At 36.6% G+C, this 24,370-nt stretch overlaps 1 protein-coding gene across 6 annotated transcripts in view; it reads right to left on the bottom strand.

The window, feature by feature from the left end:
• PDE10A (phosphodiesterase 10A) overlaps window positions 1-24,370 on the bottom strand; it is a 360,121-nt gene that overhangs the window by 37,068 nt on the left and 298,683 nt on the right. For 5 of the 6 annotated variants that reach the window (XM_063390617.1, XM_063390616.1, XM_063390618.1 and 2 more), the window contains 7 exons: window positions 17,490-17,630; window positions 14,961-15,116; window positions 12,219-12,269; window positions 10,358-10,416; window positions 7,738-7,789; window positions 4,040-4,182; window positions 1,794-1,886 (listed from right to left, as the gene is read on the bottom strand). In XM_063390617.1, the coding sequence (XP_063246687.1) occupies window positions 1,794-1,886; window positions 4,040-4,182; window positions 7,738-7,789; window positions 10,358-10,416; window positions 12,219-12,269; window positions 14,961-15,116; window positions 17,490-17,630 (695 nt within the window). The remainder of the gene's footprint in view (window positions 1-1,793; window positions 1,887-4,039; window positions 4,183-7,737; window positions 7,790-10,357; window positions 10,417-12,218; window positions 12,270-14,960; window positions 15,117-17,489; window positions 17,631-24,370) is intronic. The other variant, XM_063390615.1, reaches the window with a different exon arrangement.

Below are 24,370 nucleotides of genomic sequence, written 5' to 3'. Positions count from 1 at the left end.
TGAATCATTTTAAAGTAGACTGTTATGGGTTAACACAGTTTGTTTTTTAGTTGAAGAAGAATATAGAGTCCCTGTCAGGACTTTAGATTTCTTTAGAAAGGACAGGGACTGATCAAGGGCCAGTTCTTGGCTACTGGCATGTGGTTTGACGACTGAGAAAACAGAATGCGACTTCTGGCAATACCCAGATAAAGCTGAGACTGCATTTGAGCCAGCAGGTAACATCATGGACAGCAAGAAGGAGCCAGCTGAGTCCCCTTTTCCTGGCAGTCGGCAGGGCAGAGGGGAGGCTTCAGCCCGGGGCAGCAGAGGGGCCGGGCCATGGCTGTGCCGATAACAGCGAGCACACCATGAGATGGAGGGGTGGAAAAGCAGGCATCCACCAGCCTTCCCCACCAGCACGGCTTGGAGATCTTTGCAGCTGCCGCCCAGCGAGGCCACACAAGCACCGCAGGCCTGGGCAAGCTTTAAATGTCCTGCCAGCACATGGAACTCCCAGAGCACTGCCCCTTCTCAAAGTGAGAAAAGACAAAGTGACTGAACGATAAAGGGACACAGCATGAAACTGAAGTCGGTGAAGACAGAGTGGAAAGACTATTTGAGACAAAGGAAGAAGAGTGGCCTAATTTGGCTGGACGTCTCTAACGTAAACTAGTAAACTATAGATAATGGACTTTTTTTTTTCTGTAACATATGAATGCTGTCGGCAAGGATGTAAAGCTCTAGTTAAAAGTGATATGAAGTTCTTTGCTCCTAAAGAAAAGGAGATCTCTAGTTTTTGAGATGAAGATGATTTCGGAGATAGAAGAAGAGTATCTTTTTTTTATTCTAGAAGAGGCATCCTTAAACAGTACTCCCAATAAGCAGACATGGCCCATATGCAGTGTTGGGAAAGCTGCTGTTGGAAGGACCTCACAAAGGCAGGTTTCTGGGTGGCTGTCTTTGTGAGAGATGAGACTCACAAGACAACTGTTCTATGCTGTCAGTGGAGAAACTCCAGAAAAAGTACTAAGAGAGAGTCCTTTCCTAAAAAAACTGATGAAATATTATTTTTAAATAGTGAAACTGACTGAAAATTGCAGATTTTGTCTCTTTATGTTGTATGTGAAAAGCGAACATTGTGGGAGGTTAAAAGCTTAAATTTCATTTTAATTTTTTTTTTCTTTCTCTCTTTTAGTGTGTGTTAATAAATCTATTTTTATCTTTAAGTTGGGCCTGTTTTGCCTTTTTTCTCCTAATCCTGTTTTGCAGCAGAAAAGTATTTGGACCACTACACTAAATTTAGCAAGCAGAATTCAGCCAACATGAAACCACTACATAGACCTAATTAGTACCTGCAAGAATTTCACCCTCAAAACCCTCAAATATTTTTATCTACAGTGTCACACTTAGGAAGAACTTTTTAATCCTTTATTCTCCATTAGCAAGACAAAGAATTAATATTGCCTCAAACACAGAGTTAAAGAGCATTCGGGTATTCTTAGGCATGCTATTTGTTAGTGAACTGTTTTTTCTCTCCTGAAACTCCCCTGAGATTGCAGGGAGACTGACAATGAAACTTGGCAACAATCTAACTAAATTTTTCTCCATTATATTGATACTTGATAAAAATAAAACTTTTATTTATATTGTAGAAGTATCTCTGATGGCTAAAGCATTTAATAAACATCTACAAGTTACCTCCTCATCACAGGATCACAGCTCCATAAATGCATCTCAATATGAAATTTAAGTAGTAATTTTATGTAAAAAGTCTGATGAGCTATCTTCCCCTCCAATGAAGAGCATCCTACCTGTTAAAGCGTGGGTCTGCATAGGCATCAGGGATGTTCAGGACTTCTCCTGTTCTTGCCACTTGACCAGCTATTCCTTTTTCTATAGAAAATCTGGAGAAAATAAAAATGTGTATTAGCCAAAATATAGAAAACACATTTTTCTATTGCAGTCTGCCTTGGGCACAGTAATGGGTGTTCCCAACCAGCGCCATTCTCTTGCTTTGGGGAGAAAAATCTTACAACAACTAGTAGCACATAAAAAACCAAAAAGCACATCCTAACAGATGTTTTCAGAAAACATTTTATATAGCTACATAATTTAATAGAAAACATACCATACATGACCATTTTAGTGACAAAAACTCAAAATATTCAATAACCCAGGGTGTTATCCCTAAAAAACTTAGCATTTGTACAGAACCTGAGACTTGTGTTTACATTTAAAAGGTATTGATTTTATTATGACTTTTACATATTCATTGCTTCTTTAGACATAACAAAGACAACATCGAACTTGTTTCTTTGGATGGTGTATGTGTGTGGATTTGGTAACAAGATTTTGGAAAAAGACCAGTGGAAATTTCATAGCTAAACATTTTATGTATTTCCCTTGTAGACTTGGGAATAACTAGCTTGTTTCATGACAAACAATGCCATGGTGCTAACTGTGTCCCTTCATCACACAAGGAAGTTAAACACAACAAATACATTCCTGAGTTGTCTAGAAAAATCTGTACGTCTGTCTTACAAGTAAATAATTTTCAATATTTCAACATAAAGCAGTTATGACACAAAAGCAGGAGATAATTTATGGAGAAAACCATGTAAAAAGAAGAATGCTTTGAAGTCTAAATGTACCCTGATAGAACCCTGGTGCCTGGTATTGAAGTTAGCAGTAAAGCTGTCAGGATTTCACCCTGCACACCTGACTTTAAGTTCGATTTTTCTGTTGCTTCTTATGATAGGTACATCACACCAACTTAAGACTCCTTCCTGATGACTCACTCAGTGTCACTTTCTTACAGATATTTAAGTTGCTCTTCACTTTCAGCATACAGTACCTGTGAAATGGCTCACACCCTTGCACTTAGAATCAACATTTCAATAATATACAGAAAAGACAGAAAGATATAAGCAAAAAAAAAAAAAAAACAATTATCAAGAAGGAGTATGAAAGCGCATGTTAAATCAGACCAGCTTCTTTAATTTACACCACCTCCTTCCTTGTCAGTATGCAAATTGCACCAATTTTGACTCCTTCCATTCTCACTCACACAATGGTAAGTGGGAGTAAGTTTGTCTAAAGGAGTCTTAGTGAAGACATGAATCACATCTCATATTGGCCCAGAACTTCAAAAGTATAATGAGGAAATGAAATAAGTTCTGATAAAAATCAACGCTGAATATTTTAGGAAAATTTTGGTACAGGATACTTAGTCAATTCTTTACTTTTAAGAAACTGAAAATCTGAAACCTGCGTGCCTTTGAAAATCTTAGTCTGGATCTATTAAGGATTCATAAGTTTTGAAAAGTGAAAACCACTACATTTACATTGCTGCTTAGCCTCTTTCATTAAAAAAGAGCATAAGTGTACAAGTTAGGTACCTGTGACATGAAGCAAAAATAGACATAACTTTTAGTCAGAGAATCCTTTCTAGTCATTAACAGACAACATACATTTTCAAATTCACCACTTCAAGCATTGTTCAGTATCACAATTAATTAAAATTTGAAAATCTAAATTCACATGAGAAAAGTAAAATTAAATTACTGAGCTTGAAATCTTCAAAAGCAATGACCAATCCATACTCAATTCTACATTTGCCTAATCCATCCATAAGAAGCACAAATTGTAATTTCTTTGCTTTGGATGTGCTTGAATCGCACAAATTTTAATTCCTCTTGGGAACCCTCTTGGGAAAAAAAGTCCCAAACTGGCAGACTACGGATTAGGTGCACTATTACCTGCACCTTTACCTACCTCAGAACACCTCTGTTTTTTTCCCAACATGATTTCCAAAAGGACCGCCTCCGGAAGACGGCATTTCCAGGAGTGACGTTATAGCTTCAGAGACGCTGTTTCGATGGCACTGCAATGTCATTCCCAGAAGTACTACCTTCTGGAGGCGGGTCCTGGTGGGAATGATATCACAGTATGACAAGTATTGTCAGGGTACCTGCAGATAGGCACAGAAACTGGGTAATAAAATGCCTGCATATCCATAGCCACTATGAAACTGCACTTTTCTGCTAGCTATTCTTACCTAATTTCTTTGGTCTTCTTGAAGACAGGTTTCCCATCATTTTCTTCTCCAATATCAAAAAGGTCTGAATACAGCTCCTTATTTTTGTGATCAACCTGGAAGAGTGCACATCTATCTGCATTCACCAGGTTTTTTGCATATATCTACAGACAAAAAATAAAACTAGAGTTAACGGTCATGAGTTGGATTATCTCCAGTCTTTTCCCTGATAAAAACATACATCCCTGTACAACAAAAGTTTTGAGAAGCTATCCAATATGGAAATCTGTTTGAAGGAGAAATCTTTTAGTATACAATTCAAAAGTAAAATCTTGAATTCAGTATTTTCTCTATGAATCTGAGTGTTGTCTTCAAGAAGTGCAGGAATATCTTCAGAGACTTGAATGTTTCCTAAAAGAAAATGGGATTTCCTATTTAATGGTTTTTCAAGGCTTTCTAAATTGTACCTGTCCTCCTTCTATGTTTAGATACTATTCATCTTCACTTGATTTTAAATAGATAAGTTAGAGCAAGACCTAAGCAATTTTGGCTTTTTGCCTTCATCTTCAATGCAAATATATTGGTATTTAATATCCAGCAAAGACAAACAGAAGAGCGAGGGTAGTGTTTGCTTCTATAAAAGCGAAGCATGCCTGCAAAAAAAATGACCAAATGATCCTTGTGCTTCTCTTCCAAGTCAGAAATACTCCGTGACACTGTGATTCTGTCATTAGAGGTATCATTAAGGATTGCCCTATGCAGAGGGATAGGAAACTGCTGCACCCTCCCAATATCAGGGACAGCATTTGCACAAGAGCTGAAACTTAGAAACTGTGCATGAACTAACCAAAGCCCAAAGGCACCAGCCACAGCCAAGGAAGTACCACAGTACAGCAATAGACTTGCATGGTCTCTATCTTACTTTGAACCAACTAGTTTTATCTCAGCAAAAATAACTCCCAGAAGCACTGACTGTCAGAACAGAATCTTGTCTTGGGAACACAGCAGCTCTTCACTGAAGTATTTCTCAGACATACAATAGTCTTTCTGAGAAAAAGAGGGAAAAGTGAGATAAAAATCAAACAAGGATCACTCTATTAAGATGCCAATATACAGGCACAAGAACCTGCTCTATCCAATTCAGATAGGCCTCCTGTGTTTCTTACTTGCTCAGAAAGTACAGTAACTGCATGGTAGAATAAGATCTGAGGTGGATCTCTCCACTTCAGTTATAATATGTACCTAGTCATTCAGCTACAGAAAGAGGCTAACAAAATCTTCATGTGTAATGCATGCAGTTGGCATGCTTTAAGGATTCACAAGGTTTCCATATGAATGATCTCCCCCCCACCCCTTCTCTCATATCTTCCAAAACCAAAAATAAAACAATAAAGTATTTCATTTCATACTAACGCAGATGGAAAAATGTTACACCTCAGCAGAAAAAAACCACACATGAGATGAAAAAATCATTTGCTGAGAGAGTCTAGTTCTATGCCATATGAGGGAAACTGCACAGATACCATCTAGCCCAAGTCCAAAACTTGGAGGGTTCTCCCATACAGAACAAATCTGTGTCCAGGAAGATTTTGTTGTCTTCTGCTCCATTTCTTCCATCAGAACAGAAAAGTCAGGGAGACTACAATCTAAGAGGTAAGATTTGTGTAATTTTTCCCCCCTCTTAGAGCATTAAGAAATTTCAAGACCTTAACCACTTGTACTGCTTATTCATTTGCTCAAAAGAGAGTGAACAGAAACTGCCAAATGACAAGCGGTCCAGTAAATGATTCGATTCGGATTTGTATCAGATTTCTTTGTAAAATCTACAGCACAGCGTTGATTTTATACAATTAATCTTCTGTGGTTTAATGCATATGACTCAAGAACTTTCCTTGGTCATGACTCATGCTTTTCAAAAATGATTACTTAAACGGTACTAACTGAGAAATAGTTAATGGGATGAGAGAGTTTTACTTCTCTAAATTCCTTGCTCAAATCTGACCAGTGGTTGAAAGAGAATATCGGTACAAAAAATATGTTTGGCCTTGTCAATAAGGAAGCCAAGGACTACTTGTTGCATAAGCTGCTTGTAACTACTCAAACATATAAGCAAGAAAATTTGTGAGACAACTTCAACTTTTTACTTCCCTTTCTTGCATTTACATTCAAAAACATCCTTATATTACTACTTTGGCTGAGACATTTTGATAAAATAAAAATGAAAAGAATGGAAAGAAACACACTTTTTTTTTTTCATTAGTATTGCAGGAACAAATCAAACCATAAGTCCAATCACCAAAGGGTGAAGTAGTGAGGTGAAACTGAGTTCTGGTCTTTCCTCAGAGTGAGACAGAGAATAAGCCACATAATGATAAAATTACGCTCCCATAAAATGGCAATAAATGTACAAGCACATAATTCAGCTAATTGGCTCAAGAAAGAGACAACAGCTACAGCTTAAAAGGAAGCTGAGTATGAAACATCGCACAGGTTAAAATACAGAATCATGATGCAGCCAAGTGTTGGAAAAGATGATGAAAGAGTAAGCATATTTTACTGCCAATTGTGTTTTCCACCAGATCTCTAGTCACAGGGAAGAACAAGGAAGAATATCAATATTTGTTCTCAATGCCATATGTTATGTTACATTAGTTCTTTTAAATGCTAAGCTATTTTTAAGAGGTTCATTTAAATTGGAAAAGTCAATGTTCAGAAATGTGTCCTATGTGCAGAATTATTGACTATGTACTAACTAGAATAACACAAACACTGCAGAATATTTTCCATTACTAATTCACATTTCTAAATAAAACCACTTTCATGTTGTTTGCATTCTAACATCACTGTCTTTTAATAGTCTAGCTAAGAATATCACTTTGAAGACTGGGGCACGTATCAGAGTACTGCTGGAAAGTAATTTTACGAATGTGCAAATTTTAAGTGATAGTATTACAGACCTGATTCAGGTTTACACTTAGGAAAAAGAACTGCAGAATGCAATGAATGTGCATAAAGCTAAAAAGCATAATTCATTTATCAAACACTCAAAACATGCTATAGACAACCAGCTCATGCACATTTGTTAACATTATTCAGGAAATAATTCTGATATCAAAATTGGTTTAGAAACTCAAACTGCTTCTGAATAGTACTTTAATTTGTTAATTAGTTATTTCAATGGGAAGAACTAACTCCTTGGCTTTAGTGTTTTCTATAAAACATTGACTTACTGTCACTCTAGTTATGGGTGTAGTTTTGCAAGGTCCTACACATCTCATTCAGCAACAGGAAAAAATACCCTAAGAGTAATTTTTAAACTCTATGGCTTGCTACAGACAGTAACTTCTTCAGGAGTGTTTTGCAGCATGTAGCAAATTGAATTTAGGAAGAAGGAATCAATATAACAACCTGAAATAAAAAGAAAACCAGGAGCCTTTCTCTTACAATTTCCAAACTCTCTCAGAAAGCAATATCAACTATGTAGTTCAGAGACAGTCAAGTTTCATTGCTTATGAAAGCTGTGAAGGGAAGTTGTTGCAACAATGACAAATCAAACTGTCCTTTACCACATTTCTGTACAGACATGTTTATACTGTTTCTATTATGTGTTCACTACCAACAGCTCATATGTTTCAATGACATAATGCCTTCAAAGAAAGAAGAATGAAGGGGTTTAATAACTACTACTAATAAACTTAGAAGGGGAAAAGATAACTTACCATTATATGTTCAAGTAGAGAATCTATTGCAACTATATTATCAAAATATGTTCTGCAGAGAAAGAGAAGTCAGTAAATATTGGCATTTAGTCAAACACTTCTCAAATGGGTGTCAGGGGCTCTTGTTTCACTACAACTTAAGATGGAGCCAGAAAAGGTGAAGACAGATCACTGCACCTTGAAAATCACTGACTGGCTTGCTACAGCACAAGGGAATTAAGAAATAGTCCTAGCTCTGTTCCCTTAAGCCATTATTCTACAGAATTGAGAATATTTTTTATTATACGTAGAATTTTTTCTGTGGAAAAAGGAAAAGACTACCAAATATTGCCTGCCGTGAACTGAATAGGCTCCTGCTGAGCAACACCAAGAATGCATCAAAATGTTATGGCACCTCTAACACACTAAAAATTTTAAAAGCAGAGTAAAAAGGAAAAGAAAAGAAATAGAAAACAACAAAAAAATTCCATCTCTTTCAAAATATCAAAATATCTCATTAGGTTTACCCATGTTATGGTCTGAGAACTGAACAAAAGTATGTAGCGCAGTTAAATCCACGTCATATTATCTAATCCTGAACACTAGTTAAAAGGCACCTATTTAAACTTTTAGTGGGTCTTCTTTATCAACACCAGTTGAAGTTGAAGAAAGGAAATGATCTTGTAACTTAAAAACTAAAAAAGAATAAAAAAGCATCTCAGTTTCACAGCAAAGTGGTAACTGTTCAAGGACAGTCAAGAGCATTGGAAGATAAAGGTCAAACTTATTAGTAAAAGAAGTCTAAATCTTCCACATCCAGAGTATTAATAACTCTCGGATTACAATGTTCCCAGCAGACAAAATGCATTGTCCTGTGGCCTTGAATATATACACAGCTCAGTTCTGTTTGGGTCTAGTGGAAAGGAGATACATAATACACTGATCTTACATTGTCAGGGACATGAAGAGGTGGAGCACTGCATACTCTGCCCTTTCTAAAATGTTACAGAACATGTCCCAGTGACATTGCACACCAACAACTGAAAAGAAAATTCTCCTTCCATGTTAGAAAAGATACAGACCACTTCCAAGAGGAAACTAATTATTTTCTGGCTGATACAAGTCTTCGCCTACGTAAAGTTCATAAAGATATTATTAAATTATATCCCAGTTTTGCACCTTAAAACACAGACTTTCTTTTTTTGTTGAAAGTAAAATACTCCAGCAACTGATAATGTTGCATGAGAACTATTTTCTTGTTAAAAGGGAAAATATTTGCAGTATTTATCGTCATTTTTACCTTAAAAATGTAAAACAATTACAAAGTTCTTTAAAACAATCTCTGCCAGTCCAAGAATAAATTGCCAGTCCATAAATCTGGATAGATTAATGTAGGTTTTTGGTAACCCAGTTCAGTATGGATGTTAGCAACATAAAAGCATTCTGGAAAAGAATATCATGGTGCAAGACTTGGTAAGAGTGCCCTTTGGGAGGCATGCTCTGAATTATGCTGAAATTAAAAAAAAAAAAAAAGTCAACCAGAGGAGAAAAGCTCAGAAAAACATCTGGATACAACCAGCTTGCCCTCCTTGCAAGGGGCAGACTCTTCCCTGAGGTTTATTACTCTCTGTTCCAGCTGGGTCAACTTGGCTGCCTACATTCCTGAGCAATGGCCTAGGAATCTTGGACATCCTCTAATCTCATCAGTTTGAGAATTGTTAATCAAGACCCACAGAAGTGTTTGCAGCAAAAATCCAAGATATCTCATTTTTCCACAATATCATCACTGCTTTGTGATGCACTTTGAAATTCTTCTACCAACCAGTTTCATAAAATGCTGTTAAGCACTGCAGACTGATTTACCAAAAGTACACACACCTCTGGTTTATCTTGTAATTTATTGGTTATCTTTACTATTTAAAGATCCTATAGCAATGACAAACATAAAGCTATGAAGGAAAACCAGATAATCTTAGACACTAAACAGATTTTTCAAGTGTAAGCTCAAGCTTTCATGATCTTTCTGTGCTTTTAAATTAATCTTGCCTTCTAGTGACAAGAAATTAAAAGCAAACATGTTACATGCAGCAAAAGTCTTTAAAAATCAAAACAGAGCCTTCAGAAAATGCATGGGAAGAGCAACCATGTGGCAGCCCTGGTTCTTCAAGGATTTAACTCTGAAGTCCATATATGAATACATGCATTCATGTCCAAAATATTGTTGGGAGAATAAGGGAAAGCTGAAGCACACTAAATAACTTCCTGTAAAGTCCTTTGAAGCCTTCTAAAATTGCCATGAGACACCAAGCCTATTCGTCACTTCTCAAAAGATGGCCACAATTAGCTCTGACAGAAGAGGTGGGGGAAAAGCAGAAAAAACCCCATGCAAAAGACCACAAGAATAAACAAACTCGGCACCACCACCACCACAAAAATTTTATGAAAGGTATACACCACTGCCACACATACCACTTGTTCTTGTCCCTGAACTGAAATTAGCCCACCCTCTGATGTGTGCCTTAGCATCTGCTACAGTGAGTAGTTTCCACTACTGCTATTGAGTGAACACAGGTAGATTGGACGAGCCAGGCTAGAAAAGCTCATCAAAAATTCATGAGATTATCTTGCAAATCACACTTACTTTGATACATCAAGCAAGAAGTCATTCAGTTCAGTCTGCTTGGCAAGGCCCCGGCACACCTGGAAGCACAGATCATAGAACCGTTTGCTCCAGAACACTGATATCACAGGGAAACTGAAGTCCCATCCCTTTAATTTGTATGAAAAAAATACCAGTATGTGTGCGTTTTTGTGTGTATATACATACATACATATATATATATGCACATATATGCTACAGCTCTGTATAAAATTAAAGCTGAATTTGTGTGCTGGGTTTCAATCTTAGCTATGTAGCTGCTGAGTTAAAACTGTGAAATACAAGTATAATCATTCCTAAGATTCACTGAAAGCTGTTGGTTTTTACACTTGTTCATGCTGCCTCAAAGGCTGTCACTGACTGTGATTATGGAATGAACATTTCCTTATCCAGATCCTCAGATCTTCTGAGAATGTCAAATATTTTGTTTCCCTTCTCCCTTAGCACATTTTTTACCACTTTTTTCCAGGCTGCAAAGTAGCATATAGACACAACTGTAGACTGACATCAGGCAGGTTTAACTAAGCTAAGCAGCAGATGATATATGCTCAGCTTAGGGAGAAATCAGCATGAATATGAACACAGAAAACAGTATGCATACTTCTTTTTAGAAGAAAAATGTTAGATGAAGCAAAGCTTTCAACTGTATTTTTACTTCACCTATTTGCATACTCTATATCTGAAGAAAATTGTACATCACTATATTACACTAGAGCAAGCACTGAGACCAAAATTAAAACAAGCCTCTAGTGCTTGTACATTTTACACTCACAAAAATATCGTTTTGAACTAGTAATAGCTTTCATCTGTGCAATGCAGATACAAAATGCCAGATCAAAACTCTTGCATTCTTATCATGCAAAAAAAAGCCTTCTGCTTAGAAGAAGGAAGAGAAATAAAAATGATCAATAGACAAGCTTGAACTTAACTGTCTCTGTTGTGTTTTGTTAGATGTGAAAGACTTCTCAGTCAAGGAGAGAGTAATTCTTAGGTGAAGCTACAACCACATGCAATTCTACTAGAGTACAATAGTCTGTGCCAGCCAATTCTGCCTAGATGTGAATGACCATCCCAAAGTCAGTGACTTCCAGCACTGAAGCAGAAAAGATTAGAGCCTAGAAGAGAAAAGCAGGAAGCTTTCTGCATGTCTTCTGACAAGTGTATGACAGACACCTTGAAAAAAAGAATGTCATGAATTTCCTCCTAGGAGTTGACAGAAGAATCTGATTTAGCATCTTCTCCAAGTTGACAGAATATGTTTAGTTTCAGTGTTACCATCTTCTGCTAGCTGAAGTAACAAAACCTATTAGCAAAGCTGCTGGGCTTTGCTAGGGCAGCTTGACACTGTGTGAAGCCCCATTAGGCACCCAGCTAGGGACAGCATGAGGCATCTTTAGTGGCAGTAGTTACAGGACCATGAAGCAGCTAGCCAAGATAACTTTAAATAGGCTTTACTAGCAACACTTCATCATTTCAAACTGAATACCAAGGCAGGAAGAAAGCTACCAGCTAGCCTAGCAGTTGCCTTTCCACAAGAAAAAGAAAACAAAACGACCCTGTAAAGTTGTTACAGTAAAGCTGCTTTAATCATTATTTACCTACTTTGTGCAAATTTCTTTCCTTTAGTACAAATATTGTTTATTTGATCCATGATTGCAAGTGAGGAAAACTAGTTCAGTGAACACCAAAAATGTTAGCATATTTTTCCAGGTTCAAGGAAGGGGCTTTAATGAGTGCTTTAGCAATGACTCCACTTAAATCTGATCACAATCCATGCTCCTACTAAACAAGTTCTGGAAGACAAGTGACACAATGAAAAAAATTAAATACCACTCACACTTACTTGTACTTGATGTATTGCTACTGAAGCCCATGCAAGATTTGCTGTTGCAACCTGCAACAAAAGAGAAGAAACTCTCTCTGAAGAAACTTTAAAAACTGCACATCAGTGACATACCTCTTTTCTTTATCTACCTGCTAAGTAAATTGACTGAGCTGTTTTAGACAGGCAGGCAGTAACAATTTAAGGGAAGATAGTTATTTTGCAAAAGTCTCAATGTACTTGTGTTTCAATTTTAGAGTTAACCAATGGTTTTCAGAAGCAGAGCTGTGCACCCACCAGCTCAGAAATATAGCATCAACACAAACATCCCATAAGCTGATGGCTTTAAAAATTACACTGTTGAAAGGCATCTGCCATAGAAATAAAATACTCCTTAACAGCTTTCTGGGGCTGTATCTCTTCAGCAATAGCTACTTCCAGCTGTAAACAGGCACTGTTTCTCTCATTACTGTTTTGGTGGTAGAAGAACCAGACCTGATCCCTCTGCTCAAGTGTTTGAAGTATGACAGTTTCCAGGCAACATTTCAAACAAATGTCATGTAAACTGCAGCTAACTGTGATGTGCTACCATGCATAACCTCCCGTCCTTGAAGCACAGGAGCTTTATAGGAACACAGGGAATGGAAGCACAAGAGGTCAGCTTTTGCATACCCTCCTGAGGTATTTTTTTATAATTTTATATTTTTAAACAGAACACTTTGCACACATTTCATTAAAATTGCTAATGGCATCCAAAGGCTTTCTGGAACCTGAAAATGAAAAGAATGCTTTAGAATGCTTTTCAGAAAGTGACCTTAACATATTTTTAATTTACTAATAAAATACTTTCATTTAGCAGCCAGTCTTTTCCAAGTAGAACGTTCATGAACTTTAGCTACAGAAGGTATTTCATATAACATAAAACATTCATATTTTCACAAAACAGAGCATGTCTGAGACCTATCTGAGTTGTAGATTGATAAATGTAACAGGACAATTTTCAAGATTAAATACATTGTATGTAGGCTGCAGAATTAATGAAGCCTGGTTTGAATGCCTGTTCTTTGTTCTGTGAGCTAGGACAGTGGCATGACCACACTAATCTAGTCCCCTACCCTGACCTCTGAGTACTGGTGAAAAAAATACAAGGTGTGACAACAAGCTGAAGTGGCACTGACTACCCAACTAAAATACACATGTAAACATTAGATGAATGCTGGGGTACTTAGCTTACTGATAAACAAAACATACACTTGACAAATACTGCTGCTGGTTTCCTTCTTTGGGAGGATTAGTTTTAATATCTCTTGCCTGAATCTCTTCTCTTCTTTTCACACAAATAATTCCTGTTCAGTACAGCTAAACTGCGCCATGGTGGATCTCATACCACTGTCAAGACAACACACCTTGGCTAGAATTCACTCCATTTTGTCCTTACTGTGTGTTCAGGTTCCCTTCTCTGGGGGATGGCACAGAAAGAAATTAATCTTTACATTAGAGACATCTTAATGGGACATAACAGGGATCCTCACCCTGACATAAGAGCAAAGATGCACTTTGAACACCTTTAGTACAGCAACAGCCTCTGTGACACCACCTCCATTTTCAAATCCTTTTGTAGTTGGCTAACAGCTCCTAACTTCAGATTGACAAATGGACATGTATGGACAATGAAGCAACACAGGACTTCCATGAACAGAGTAATGCATGCAGAACCGTCATGGAGAGGGGAAGATGAGAATGAATGCCATATCTGGATGGGGAAGCATCAGAAGTTCACAAAAAGCAGAAGAGAGCTTTATAAGCATCACCTAGACTGGCAGGTCATCCATGTACCAGCACTTCTATACACAGTTTCTAAGGACATCTAAGTCAGGAGACAAAGGACAGTGATCCTGACAACTCACAGCAATGGGACAGGCTAGCGAGAGACCAAAGCTATCAGCTCCTGAAAGGTAAAGAAAAACCTAACCCAAAATCAGCACATGGTTGTCAACCTAGAAAGAAACCAGGATATCATAAAGACTCAGCAGACAGCATCCCTTGTCCTTCTGTTGCAAGGAATTCTGGAGGGACTATCTGGATACCTGGTACTTGAAATACCACCCAGACACATCTTGGTGCTGGAGAGCGTGTGGCAGCAAAAATATGAATGCAAATATTAAATATCTTTTGCTTCACGTTTGATTTAAAGAAAAATCACTTTCCCCTCCTGTGAGACCTGGCACTGAGACTTGATAAACTGTTGCTGTAACATTGCAACACTGTTTTGTGATAAGGCTCATTCCTTGAAAAGTCACACCAAAAAGTAAACTAAAATCAATTTTAAAATCTTACCATAACGTAAAATAAAGCTGAACTGTAAAGTTAAGATTGAAACTCAGGATAACTGAGTATTGTCTTTTTTAAAAAAAAGTGATTTGGGGTTTTGATGTTTGATTTACACTTACATTTCATTTACCTGCCCTGCATTAACTTCTCTAACAACTCTGTATTGAGTTTGTGATCAATAAAGAAATCTTGAATCTGTTTATCTGCCAAAGAGTGCAAGATAAAATATCTGATGTGTCCCTGTACTTGCATATTTTACCTCCTCTGACTGAAAATACAAATCACTACCTATTTTCTTTTTTTAATTAGAGCAAAAATCAAGCATGAAAAAGGTATAAACTCATGAGAGGAGCAAGAGGACGACATTTGGAGTGAGGGGAGGAACAGGGGTGAAGTCCTGACCATTGTGGGGAAGTGGGCAAAGGAGCTCACCTCTTGGTGACTGTGGTGGAAGGCTTCTTTGCCCCAGTGACGGTAAAGCTCCAGGATACCAATCAGATCACCAATTGCTGTGACAATTGGCAAACACAGAACAGATTGGATACGGGTCCCCGACTCCAGTCCAGTACCTTTGGGAAATCGCTCATCCTAGAAAATGCAAATGTAATCTGATAAAATGTAAAATCTGATAAAACAGTAACAGGAAAGACACATTGATGTTTTCCTCCCCATCCTATCTGACCAAATTTGCAGGAAAATTACAAAATTCACTAAAACTCATCTTTCAGCATAACTTGTACACAGTAGTAAGACATCTACTAAAAAATGTAATTTTAAAGTCTCAGCAATAATTTATATATTCAGATAACTTTATTGATGTAAGGTCAGAATAAGCTGTGATATTACATTCAGCTTTAGGTTTATAGAATGCTTTTTCCTCTAATCTCACAGATAGCAAAAAGAGCTAATGCCAGTCCAGATTAAATAAAAACTCAAACAAGGAACACTACCACCCCACCATCCTTCCCTCCAAAAACCCCCAAAGAATTTGCAATCACCAAGTGGACTGCTCAGATCTCAATATTAAAGAGCAGGCAACAGTGCTCGCAAGAAAACAAAAATTGAAACTTATGGCTAAGGCTTTAGGTTATACAGTTATAAACTTCAACCAACTCTTGAGGAGGAAAATGTGTTCCCAAAAAATTACGCATGACAGTAAGCATCTTCTTCCTTTGCTTACACATCCTGAATAAACTGGTGCAAAAGATACAGAAACAAATGTTAAAATAATCCTACTAGCTGCTATAAAAGGCCCAAGTACATAACTTTCAATCCTCATAGGGAATGTTCAAGGCTTTATAGCTTCACTTCCCCATATAGGAAAACTCAGGCAGACCTAAGAAAGCACCTGGATGTAACAGTAAGGCAGTCAGCACCCAGTGTGCGAGACCCACTTCATTGCATATCAGTCCTTCAGTACCCGATTCGTACCAGATGTTCCCTGCAGCCTGTGCTTAGGCAAGACAGACACCCCTTCAAGGCTGATCAAAATCTCTCGTTTCTCAAAGAAAACAGCAAGTAATCTCTACCTTAATTACTAAGATGACAATCAATTTGAACAAATGACAGACAAAAGAGAGTGGGAAGCACTTTGAAACACGAGCCTTCTGCTTTCTCTTTTTAGTGCTGTCCTCCCACAAAAAAAGGGCTGGCAAGTCTACCTGCATGCGCTTCCCTTTCGCTGCTGAGAAGCTCCTAAAATCACATAAAGGCAAACCATCTCACCAAAACTAATCTTGCTGTTTGGTCAATAAATCACTGATAATAAACCAACAAAAAAGTTCAAAACTCCTCCTCACTAACACCATGATTTTAGTAAGAATGTAAAATCAAAACACAGAACTCTTGCATGTAAAGGATATCATGATATTAATTGCAAATTACCAGTAACAATTTAAACTCTTAATTTAACTGAAGAAACATACCAACACATAAAACGTTAATAGCCTAGAGTGTGTAGAAAACACTGACTATTACTGCAGAGAAAGCAGTTTCTGCCTTTTGGTTTTGTGGCTCTATTTAAGTGTACTCACATTAGGCATCTGGTATTTGTTTATAGCCTACGTTTGCCCAACTAAGGTCATACATATTTTAATAAATAATTTCAAAAGTAGAGACAGCAATGTCCAATTTTTTTTTTTTTTTGGTCATAGTATCCAAAAACTTTTATTCTGAACAGAACTCGAAAACATAGGAAACACTGAAGAGAGGAGAATGTAAACTCCTGTGGTGTTCTCATAACCAACTAATCATAAAGTGTTCACACTAAGTACAGTTTAAATACCAATTTCATAAAATTGCGTAGATAGAACTAGAGGATGAAGTGTTTTAAAAAATTAAAAAAAGACAGACATACAGAGTGCCAAGAATTATCAGAATATCACCTCTGGAATTTCCAATTCATGTTACAGAAAAAGGCTTGAATTTTTATATTAGTTTTGTTGTCTGTTAGTGCATGTAGATCTATTGGTACCATCAGTATGCTAGCTTTACATTAGAGTATGCAGAGATAAAAATCCTGCCTAATAACCAGAATTCTGAATGACATTCTTGTCAATGTGAACCCTCTATTAAAATAAATTTTCAAATTTTATTGACTATATGAAGATCTTATTGTTTGCGGTTAATATTTCAAGACCCAGAAGACAGGAGTTTTGATTGGCTGTTTTTTCTAAGTGACTGTGGTGCCATCAGGTCCTTTACCTAACAACCAAAAAAAAAGTTAAAATAACCCAAATCCAAAGTTTTAAACCTTTAAACTCCCAAACCTTTAAAACTAGAAATAAATTAAATATTCTGAAATTATTCCATCAGCTAATCCAAACTAAAGCTTATTTTCCTGGTATCAAGACAGGTGTAAATTCCATCATTGAATGTTCATCTCAATAAACATTTCACCATAAAAACATTCATTCTAACAATATGCTGCAATATCTCATTAAAAAAAAGAAAGATTTTTACCCCCAGAATATCTTCTACTAATAATGTTTTTCTGGATCTGGCTACATAAGCAGATACTGTAGTGCCATGTGCAATGGGCCCTGCAGGAATGAGACGTGGGTGTCCTTCTTTAGCTCCTGGTGGTGTAAATACACACAGACTCTGGTTAGAAGGGAAAAAAAAAGAGAAAGAAAAAAAAATTTAGAAAGCACAATTACTTTTACAGTTACTGCACAGCCTATGTAGAATAAAGTAGATAATGTAGAGAAAAACTTGAATAAACTCCACCTAATTTTTCTGAAATCTTAGAAAATCCCACTCTAAAGTCACCCAGGTAAATTATGAACAGCTCTTGTGGAAAACGGTGGATGACTAAAGTCAGTTATTGTTTATATCAGGGCAGGATTGCATTTACTTTGAACACATAATACACAACATACAAGACTCAGAATAAAACCTTACCTTGTAAAAATATATTTTTTTTACCTAGAATGTACTCATTTATTTCAATAGAAAGTACTCAAAAAGTAGAGATAAAACTTAAATTTCTTTTTATATAATACCAAATATAGATGACAATGCCACACCTCAAGGTATCACTAACATTCCTCTTAAGAATGGCCACAGGTTGTGCTGCTGGTTAATCTTACTCTCAGAATTTGCTTTCATTAGTGTTGCAATTATAGGGTTTTCCAGCATGGATTTTTAGAGGCAAAATTTGCATGCTAAAATTCAGCATCTACTATCAGCTGTAGAAAAGGAAGTGATGATATGAGGTGCATCCTCTCACAATTCTCCTTTCTTTAAAAACATGCATGGTCTGTTACAAAACATTATCTAAACAATTACCAAAAAAAAACCCCACACACTAAAGAAACCAAAGAGATGCAATATAATGCACCATATGAAGGTACTTCTGCAGGGATGAAAATACCTCAGCTGTAATGAATTACCAGCATTTTTGAAGGAGAAAGTTGGGTCTTTTTGCTGAGGGGAAAACAAATGGCCAATAAAAAGTATGAAATTCATAGCCAAAACAAGACTGTAGTCTATCCAAGAAGAATCAGTAGTCCAAAAATTTAGTAAGCTCTAAAGGAAAACACTCAAGATTCTACCAAAACCAGGAATTGAGTATTTTGTTCTTAAGCAGAAAGTCAGTCCCAAAAAATTCAGCAAGACAAGAAAGTGAGTTTTCGGTGCAGTAATTCATTGGCTAACATGTGATACAGATGAAAATTAAACTGTCTTAAAAATCATAATAGAGCTGCTCCAAACTATTTTAGCACTAACAAGTGATTTTTTTCAGTCGGAAGAAAAGATGTTTCTTCCATGGACTAGCCCTGCTGAATATTCAGATTATTTATTCCATTTTGATGTTTTGCATTACAGTACAAGCACATGAAATCATGTAATTTTCTGTTTATTCTTATCCTAAACCTTATACCTTCAAACCCATTTATGCTCACAGCTTCTTTGAAGTGTGGTCTCTAGAAGTAAGATACACTTCAAAGTCAGAATGTTTATTTTCCATATAAATTACAAGAATGTAATCAAAGAAAAAAGAAGAGGCAACATCCAATCAAAAACCATAAAATCAATGCATTGAATCTCTCAGAACAAGCCTACTCAATCTACCAGCATAAAAAGCTCCATTTATTCTTACTTGCTTATAATCTAATAAAGATAAATATAATTTTTACATGAAAACTTAGTTTCACAGTTGCTTGCCTTTACAAGCTTTAGTTCATGTTCTTACATGCACTTAAATAGAAGGAAAAAGAACATTTTACATAACACAGCCAAGAAAAGCACACCACGGTCTAAAAAAAAGTACATTATTCTAATAAAACTGAAGAAACCACAGATCTTTATTCAAATCAGTGTTCTGGTATAACATATTTTTCAAAAGATAAAAAAGGTAGTTAAATAGAAATACTGAAATGTGTATCTTTACAGAAGTCTGATCTGCTACACTATATGCTTAAGATTTACTATTTTAAAAGTACTCCTGTAATAGGAGGAGTAATGCTATAATGTGTTCAAAACTGAAAAGGTGGTTTCTTTGCAGAGTACTACAAAATGTAGAGATGCATCACTATGTTTCAAGTCTGATTAATATAGTCCAAGTAGTGGAATGATTCAAAATCAGTAGGACATTGGAGACCAAAGCTGACTTTGCCAAAGATGCCAAAGAATAACACTTTTATTCACACCATTCTTCTTATAAATTAAAGACATATTTGATTCATTTTGCCAAGGTAGCGATGTATTATGATTAGTAAAGTAACTGTGCTGTTTAAATTATGTGCATAAAATGTGCTTTTCCACAGTCATCTCCTGAGTCATGCCCAGCACTAACATAATACAGTGCACAAATCTTTCTCTTCTCAGAAAGAGCTTCTCAAAACAAGAAAAAAAGAGAGGCAAACCAAACAGCCACTTGGACCAGAAAACAAAGAACTCACTTCTCCCATGCATACATGTTTTTCTTCAGAAAACACCTTCAATAAACCTTCAGTGGCCAAAAACCTCTGTTGACATCATGGAGTATTGCCTGCAAAGGCTGCTTTCATCAACATAGTCTTTCCTATGTCCTTGTTTATCATTTTGTGTGGTAAAACCCTGTTGCTAACACCATGAAGCACTGCTGTGAACAAGTTTCCCTATGCTGGAAAAAGTTTATGAACATTATTTTACTTCCAGCTTCTTCAAAAAAGAGTTTTGCAGAAGCAATCCCATTCTGTTTCTACAGAAAGTTGCAAACCTGTGGCTAAGGGGTCAGTGATTGAAAACAACTCTACAAACTACCCAATAGGTTCTAAATTTATCACTATTCCTCGTGACTGTAGAGGTAGTACTGACTGTGCAGAACAATTGATAATCCTATCCTGATCATGCAGCACTATTAAAAAGAAAGGAGATTTTTCTCATAACCATATATATGCTGAAATTAATCCATACGCTTCTACCATTCCACACTGGTTTTATACATACACCTAACAAAGTATTACGAGTGTTCATACATTCCACATTTGATGAATTTAAATCTGAATGACTTTAAATGTTTATTGCAAATTAATTATGTAGAAATGTTTCAAATAGAAGCCATCAATGGCAAGGTCATCCAAACAAAACAGAGTAAACTGTGCTCTGCTCTACCATGGAATCTAACTGAAATAATCTCTGAGGCACCCTGCAGACACAGCTTTATGGGAATCTCTAAAATTATTACTGTCAAAAACCAGCAGGTTTTTCACATCACCTATCCAGCTCACATTTATCTTTTTTCTTTTGCTTAAGAAAACACATATGAAATTAAATGTTCTGCAGTAATGATAAAATTTGGGGCTCACCTACTTCTTCTAACTATGAATGACTCCAGCATTCTTCTAATTTGCAAATGTACATTCCAATAATCTTTCACTAGTTCAAAGTGTAACCAGAAGTGTGTCCATATAGACATCACATATATTGCATACAGCTTTACAAGCGAAGAAATTGATAGGTTGGGCCCTTTCAATTTAACATGCATTTTCTCAGTTGGTCTGAATATTTTACTTCAAAAAGGACAGTTTTTATTTCTGGTAATGATAATGAAAAATGATTAATAATCAAAATAAACCAGTGGATCTTCATCCACAAGTTAACCAATATATAGTCAATAAAAAAGGAAATTTGAGAATATTAGGACCCCTAATTTCTGAAATACCATACTGATAACTCACAATGCAGTGAAAGGAAAAGGCTGAAACAGCAGGATGTTTGTGCACTGCTCACAGGCTCGTTTGCTGCTATTATCACTTGCAGTGAGCCTCTAAGTCAGTATCAGAAAGGGATAAATACAAATAGCTCTTTACTGATAATGCAATGTCACTGACTCTCTTCAGGCTAAAGTTAAGTAATAAAAGATAACTAGTGTAGAAAGAGCATTAGGTATCTCTATCACTGATGAAAGAGAGGCACCCAAAATGGGAGAGTCAGTCTGGATGTGACAAACTACCAAAATGACAAACACTGGCTTGGAAAAAGAATCCTTTGGAAGTTTCCAGGTTCAGGCATTCTGGCACCTGGCACAGGACTCTGCAATTCCCAATTTTGATCTGTTTACCCTCCTTCCAGACAAGAGACGGAAGCTCCTTTCCTACATCAGTCTCTACTACCCTATCAACAATATTCTTCCAACAAGTTTCACATGGTGATGGACTTGTTTCTTTAAATGTGGTAGGCGGGGGAACACTAAAGTTTGACATCAAGAACTTCCCGTACCTTGTTGAAACCCTAAAACACATGAGGTACCTTCTTCCCTTCCATCTGTGACAGGACAGATTGTTCTGGTTGGGACTTAAAAATTATTGCTTCCCTAGTCTAATCACTTAATTCACTTTGATAAAGTCCACAGCCAAAAAAATCTCCTATTAATTTTGATGGATGGAACAGTGTGTTTAGAATCCACTAATGACCTATCATGAACAAAGAGATCAAGAGGTTCTTAAAAAAACAAACTGAAGCAAAACAGAAAGTCCAAAATAAATTATGACCTTAACAAATGTTTAAACACTGGTGAACATAGACAAATGTTGCAAAATTGACCATTTCATCTCGGTAGTGTTAGGCTACATAGCTAGACTCAATGATCTCAGAGTTTTTTCCAACTTAAAAGATTCTATGATTCTATTCCATGACCCATGTTTCTTAGTCTCTTCAGGTATAGGCAACACACTGTAGTGTCTAATATCTTTTTAAAATACTAATGTATTAACAAGCCTGTCAGTCTACAGGAACGCAGAATGAGGTGCTGCAACAGTTTCTTGAGGGATATAAAGATGACAACATCCTCAATTCACAGATAAACCCACCAACTGGGCTTTCAGACACATAAGATCAGTATGTACTCAATAAGCCATAATACCGTGGGTTTTGGTGCTCTTTCCTTGGTACTATGCACTCAGTCTGGTAAAATAATTAAGTAGTTTATCTTGAATCTTTTACTGTGGCTAAAAAACCCTTCTTTACTTGTCATTTCTAACAGCTAAGAGCATGCACATGAAGAATTACTCATGTTCATCGAGTCATGCTGCCATAACTTGGCCCCATTGTTGGTTTTTCTAGTGAAAACCTAATGCTTGACAGCAGATTAAAATCCCAATAAAAGAAAACATGAGTAGTAACAGCAAGTCTCATAACACACACAACATCGTTACAGCACTAAGAAAGTACCTGCAGTTTTCAGTGATTTCAATCTTTGGCTCTTCTGATGAAGAGGAAGACCACCAGTATAATTGATGCTATTTTTCTAGTCACTATTGGTATGCAGTTTGTTTGAATGCAGCACAACACCAAATCCTATTTCACAAAAACTAGAAACCAGTCAACCAGCTACATAAAGTTTGCCAGGATTGGATTTAAACTAGAAACATGTATTCATCACCATCATAATTATCATGTCACAAAACTGTTATTTCTTCTTTTCACGTAGCTACTTATAACTAAGCAAATGGCAATCATAAACCAATGTTTCTAAAATTTCCTTGCAGAAAAGAAGTCTGGATAAGAACCAGGTTTAATGATTAATATTAAGGTTAAAGTACACATGTGACAGGCATTCCACTGACAAACTATTTTGGTTGTACGGGTGACTGGATCTTGATCTAGTTTCTTCCACAGCACAATCTGCTAATAAAACTGGTCCTAACAAGGCTTCATGGGAAACCATTTAATATTCAACTGACATTAAATGAAAGCCCTCATATTAAAGCGTTGCTATGTGATTTGATGCTTGGGGGAATGAAAAAATTAAAGAGAAAATGGAAATTGATCAAGCTGATATTAAGTGAGTTTAATGGCTTCTGCTGCTCACATCTGTTTCTATTCAGTAACAGCAATAGATTTTTACTCTTGGTAAAGAATAACTTAAACCTAAGACCACACAACCAAATGATAAGATTATGTGCAGTTATTTACAAAGGCTGTGCCCTAAGGTCTGGATTTCTATCAAGAATAAAACTCATAATATGCGAAGATGACCAAGAAAAACAAACTAATATAATCAATTTGGAAATTATTCATGGTCAAACTCCTTGGATTTGTTATCTGGCCTAGCTGAAGTAGTAGCCCAATACTGCCATGCTAAAATCTTAAAGAGGTCTAGGCAATTGTATCCTGGGTTTAAACACAAGTGCAGCAGTCTCACTGTATGAAGCACACAGGGATAAAAGAAGAAAAAAACCACCAGCAACTACCACAATTGTTTATAAAAACTTGTTTCTTTTGCGATAAATCACAGTGTACTTGACAGGAGATTTGCAATTGTAAGCCACATAGTATGCACAAATGTTGGATACTTTTGAAATTAAGATGATGCACTTACACTTACTGTAGAACTACTAGCAGCTGGGTTGGTTTGGTTTTTTTTTGTTTTGGTGGGGAGGTTATGTGTTCACCCTTCTGAATGGTATCAATTTTTCACTGCACTTAACTCCTGGAAACTTTCCAGTTGATTTACAGGAGAAAAACACCACAAGAGCTATAGCAGTTCATTGACACAGAAAAGTTGACATACCTCTCTATCATCCCTTCCATTTTAAAGGCATGGTCAGCTAATCATTTTCCTGAAAGACATCTGGCCAAACACTCCTCCAGGGATGAGGATCCCTAAGCTTGCACAAGCAATAGACTGTCATGCTTCATTACAGCCACAACTGAGAAAGTTTTCCCAATGCCAAGTCAAGCACACTGCGTCCTGCCCTACACACCATAGGTATTGGACATGATTCTCTTCCTCTCTGCCTTATCCAGGCATATCTTCACCCCTCAACTTTCTTTTCTTAGACTAAGAAACAACAACATTTCTTTTGTTTCCTGACCATTCTCTCTGCTTTCTCCTGAACTCACTTCAGCTCCTC

The sequence above is a fragment of the Prinia subflava genome, chromosome 2, assembly GCF_021018805.1.
Source record: "Prinia subflava isolate CZ2003 ecotype Zambia chromosome 2, Cam_Psub_1.2, whole genome shotgun sequence".
Classification (NCBI taxonomy): domain Eukaryota; kingdom Metazoa; phylum Chordata; class Aves; order Passeriformes; family Cisticolidae; genus Prinia; species Prinia subflava.
This window is presented reverse-complemented; position numbering and strand designations above follow the sequence as displayed.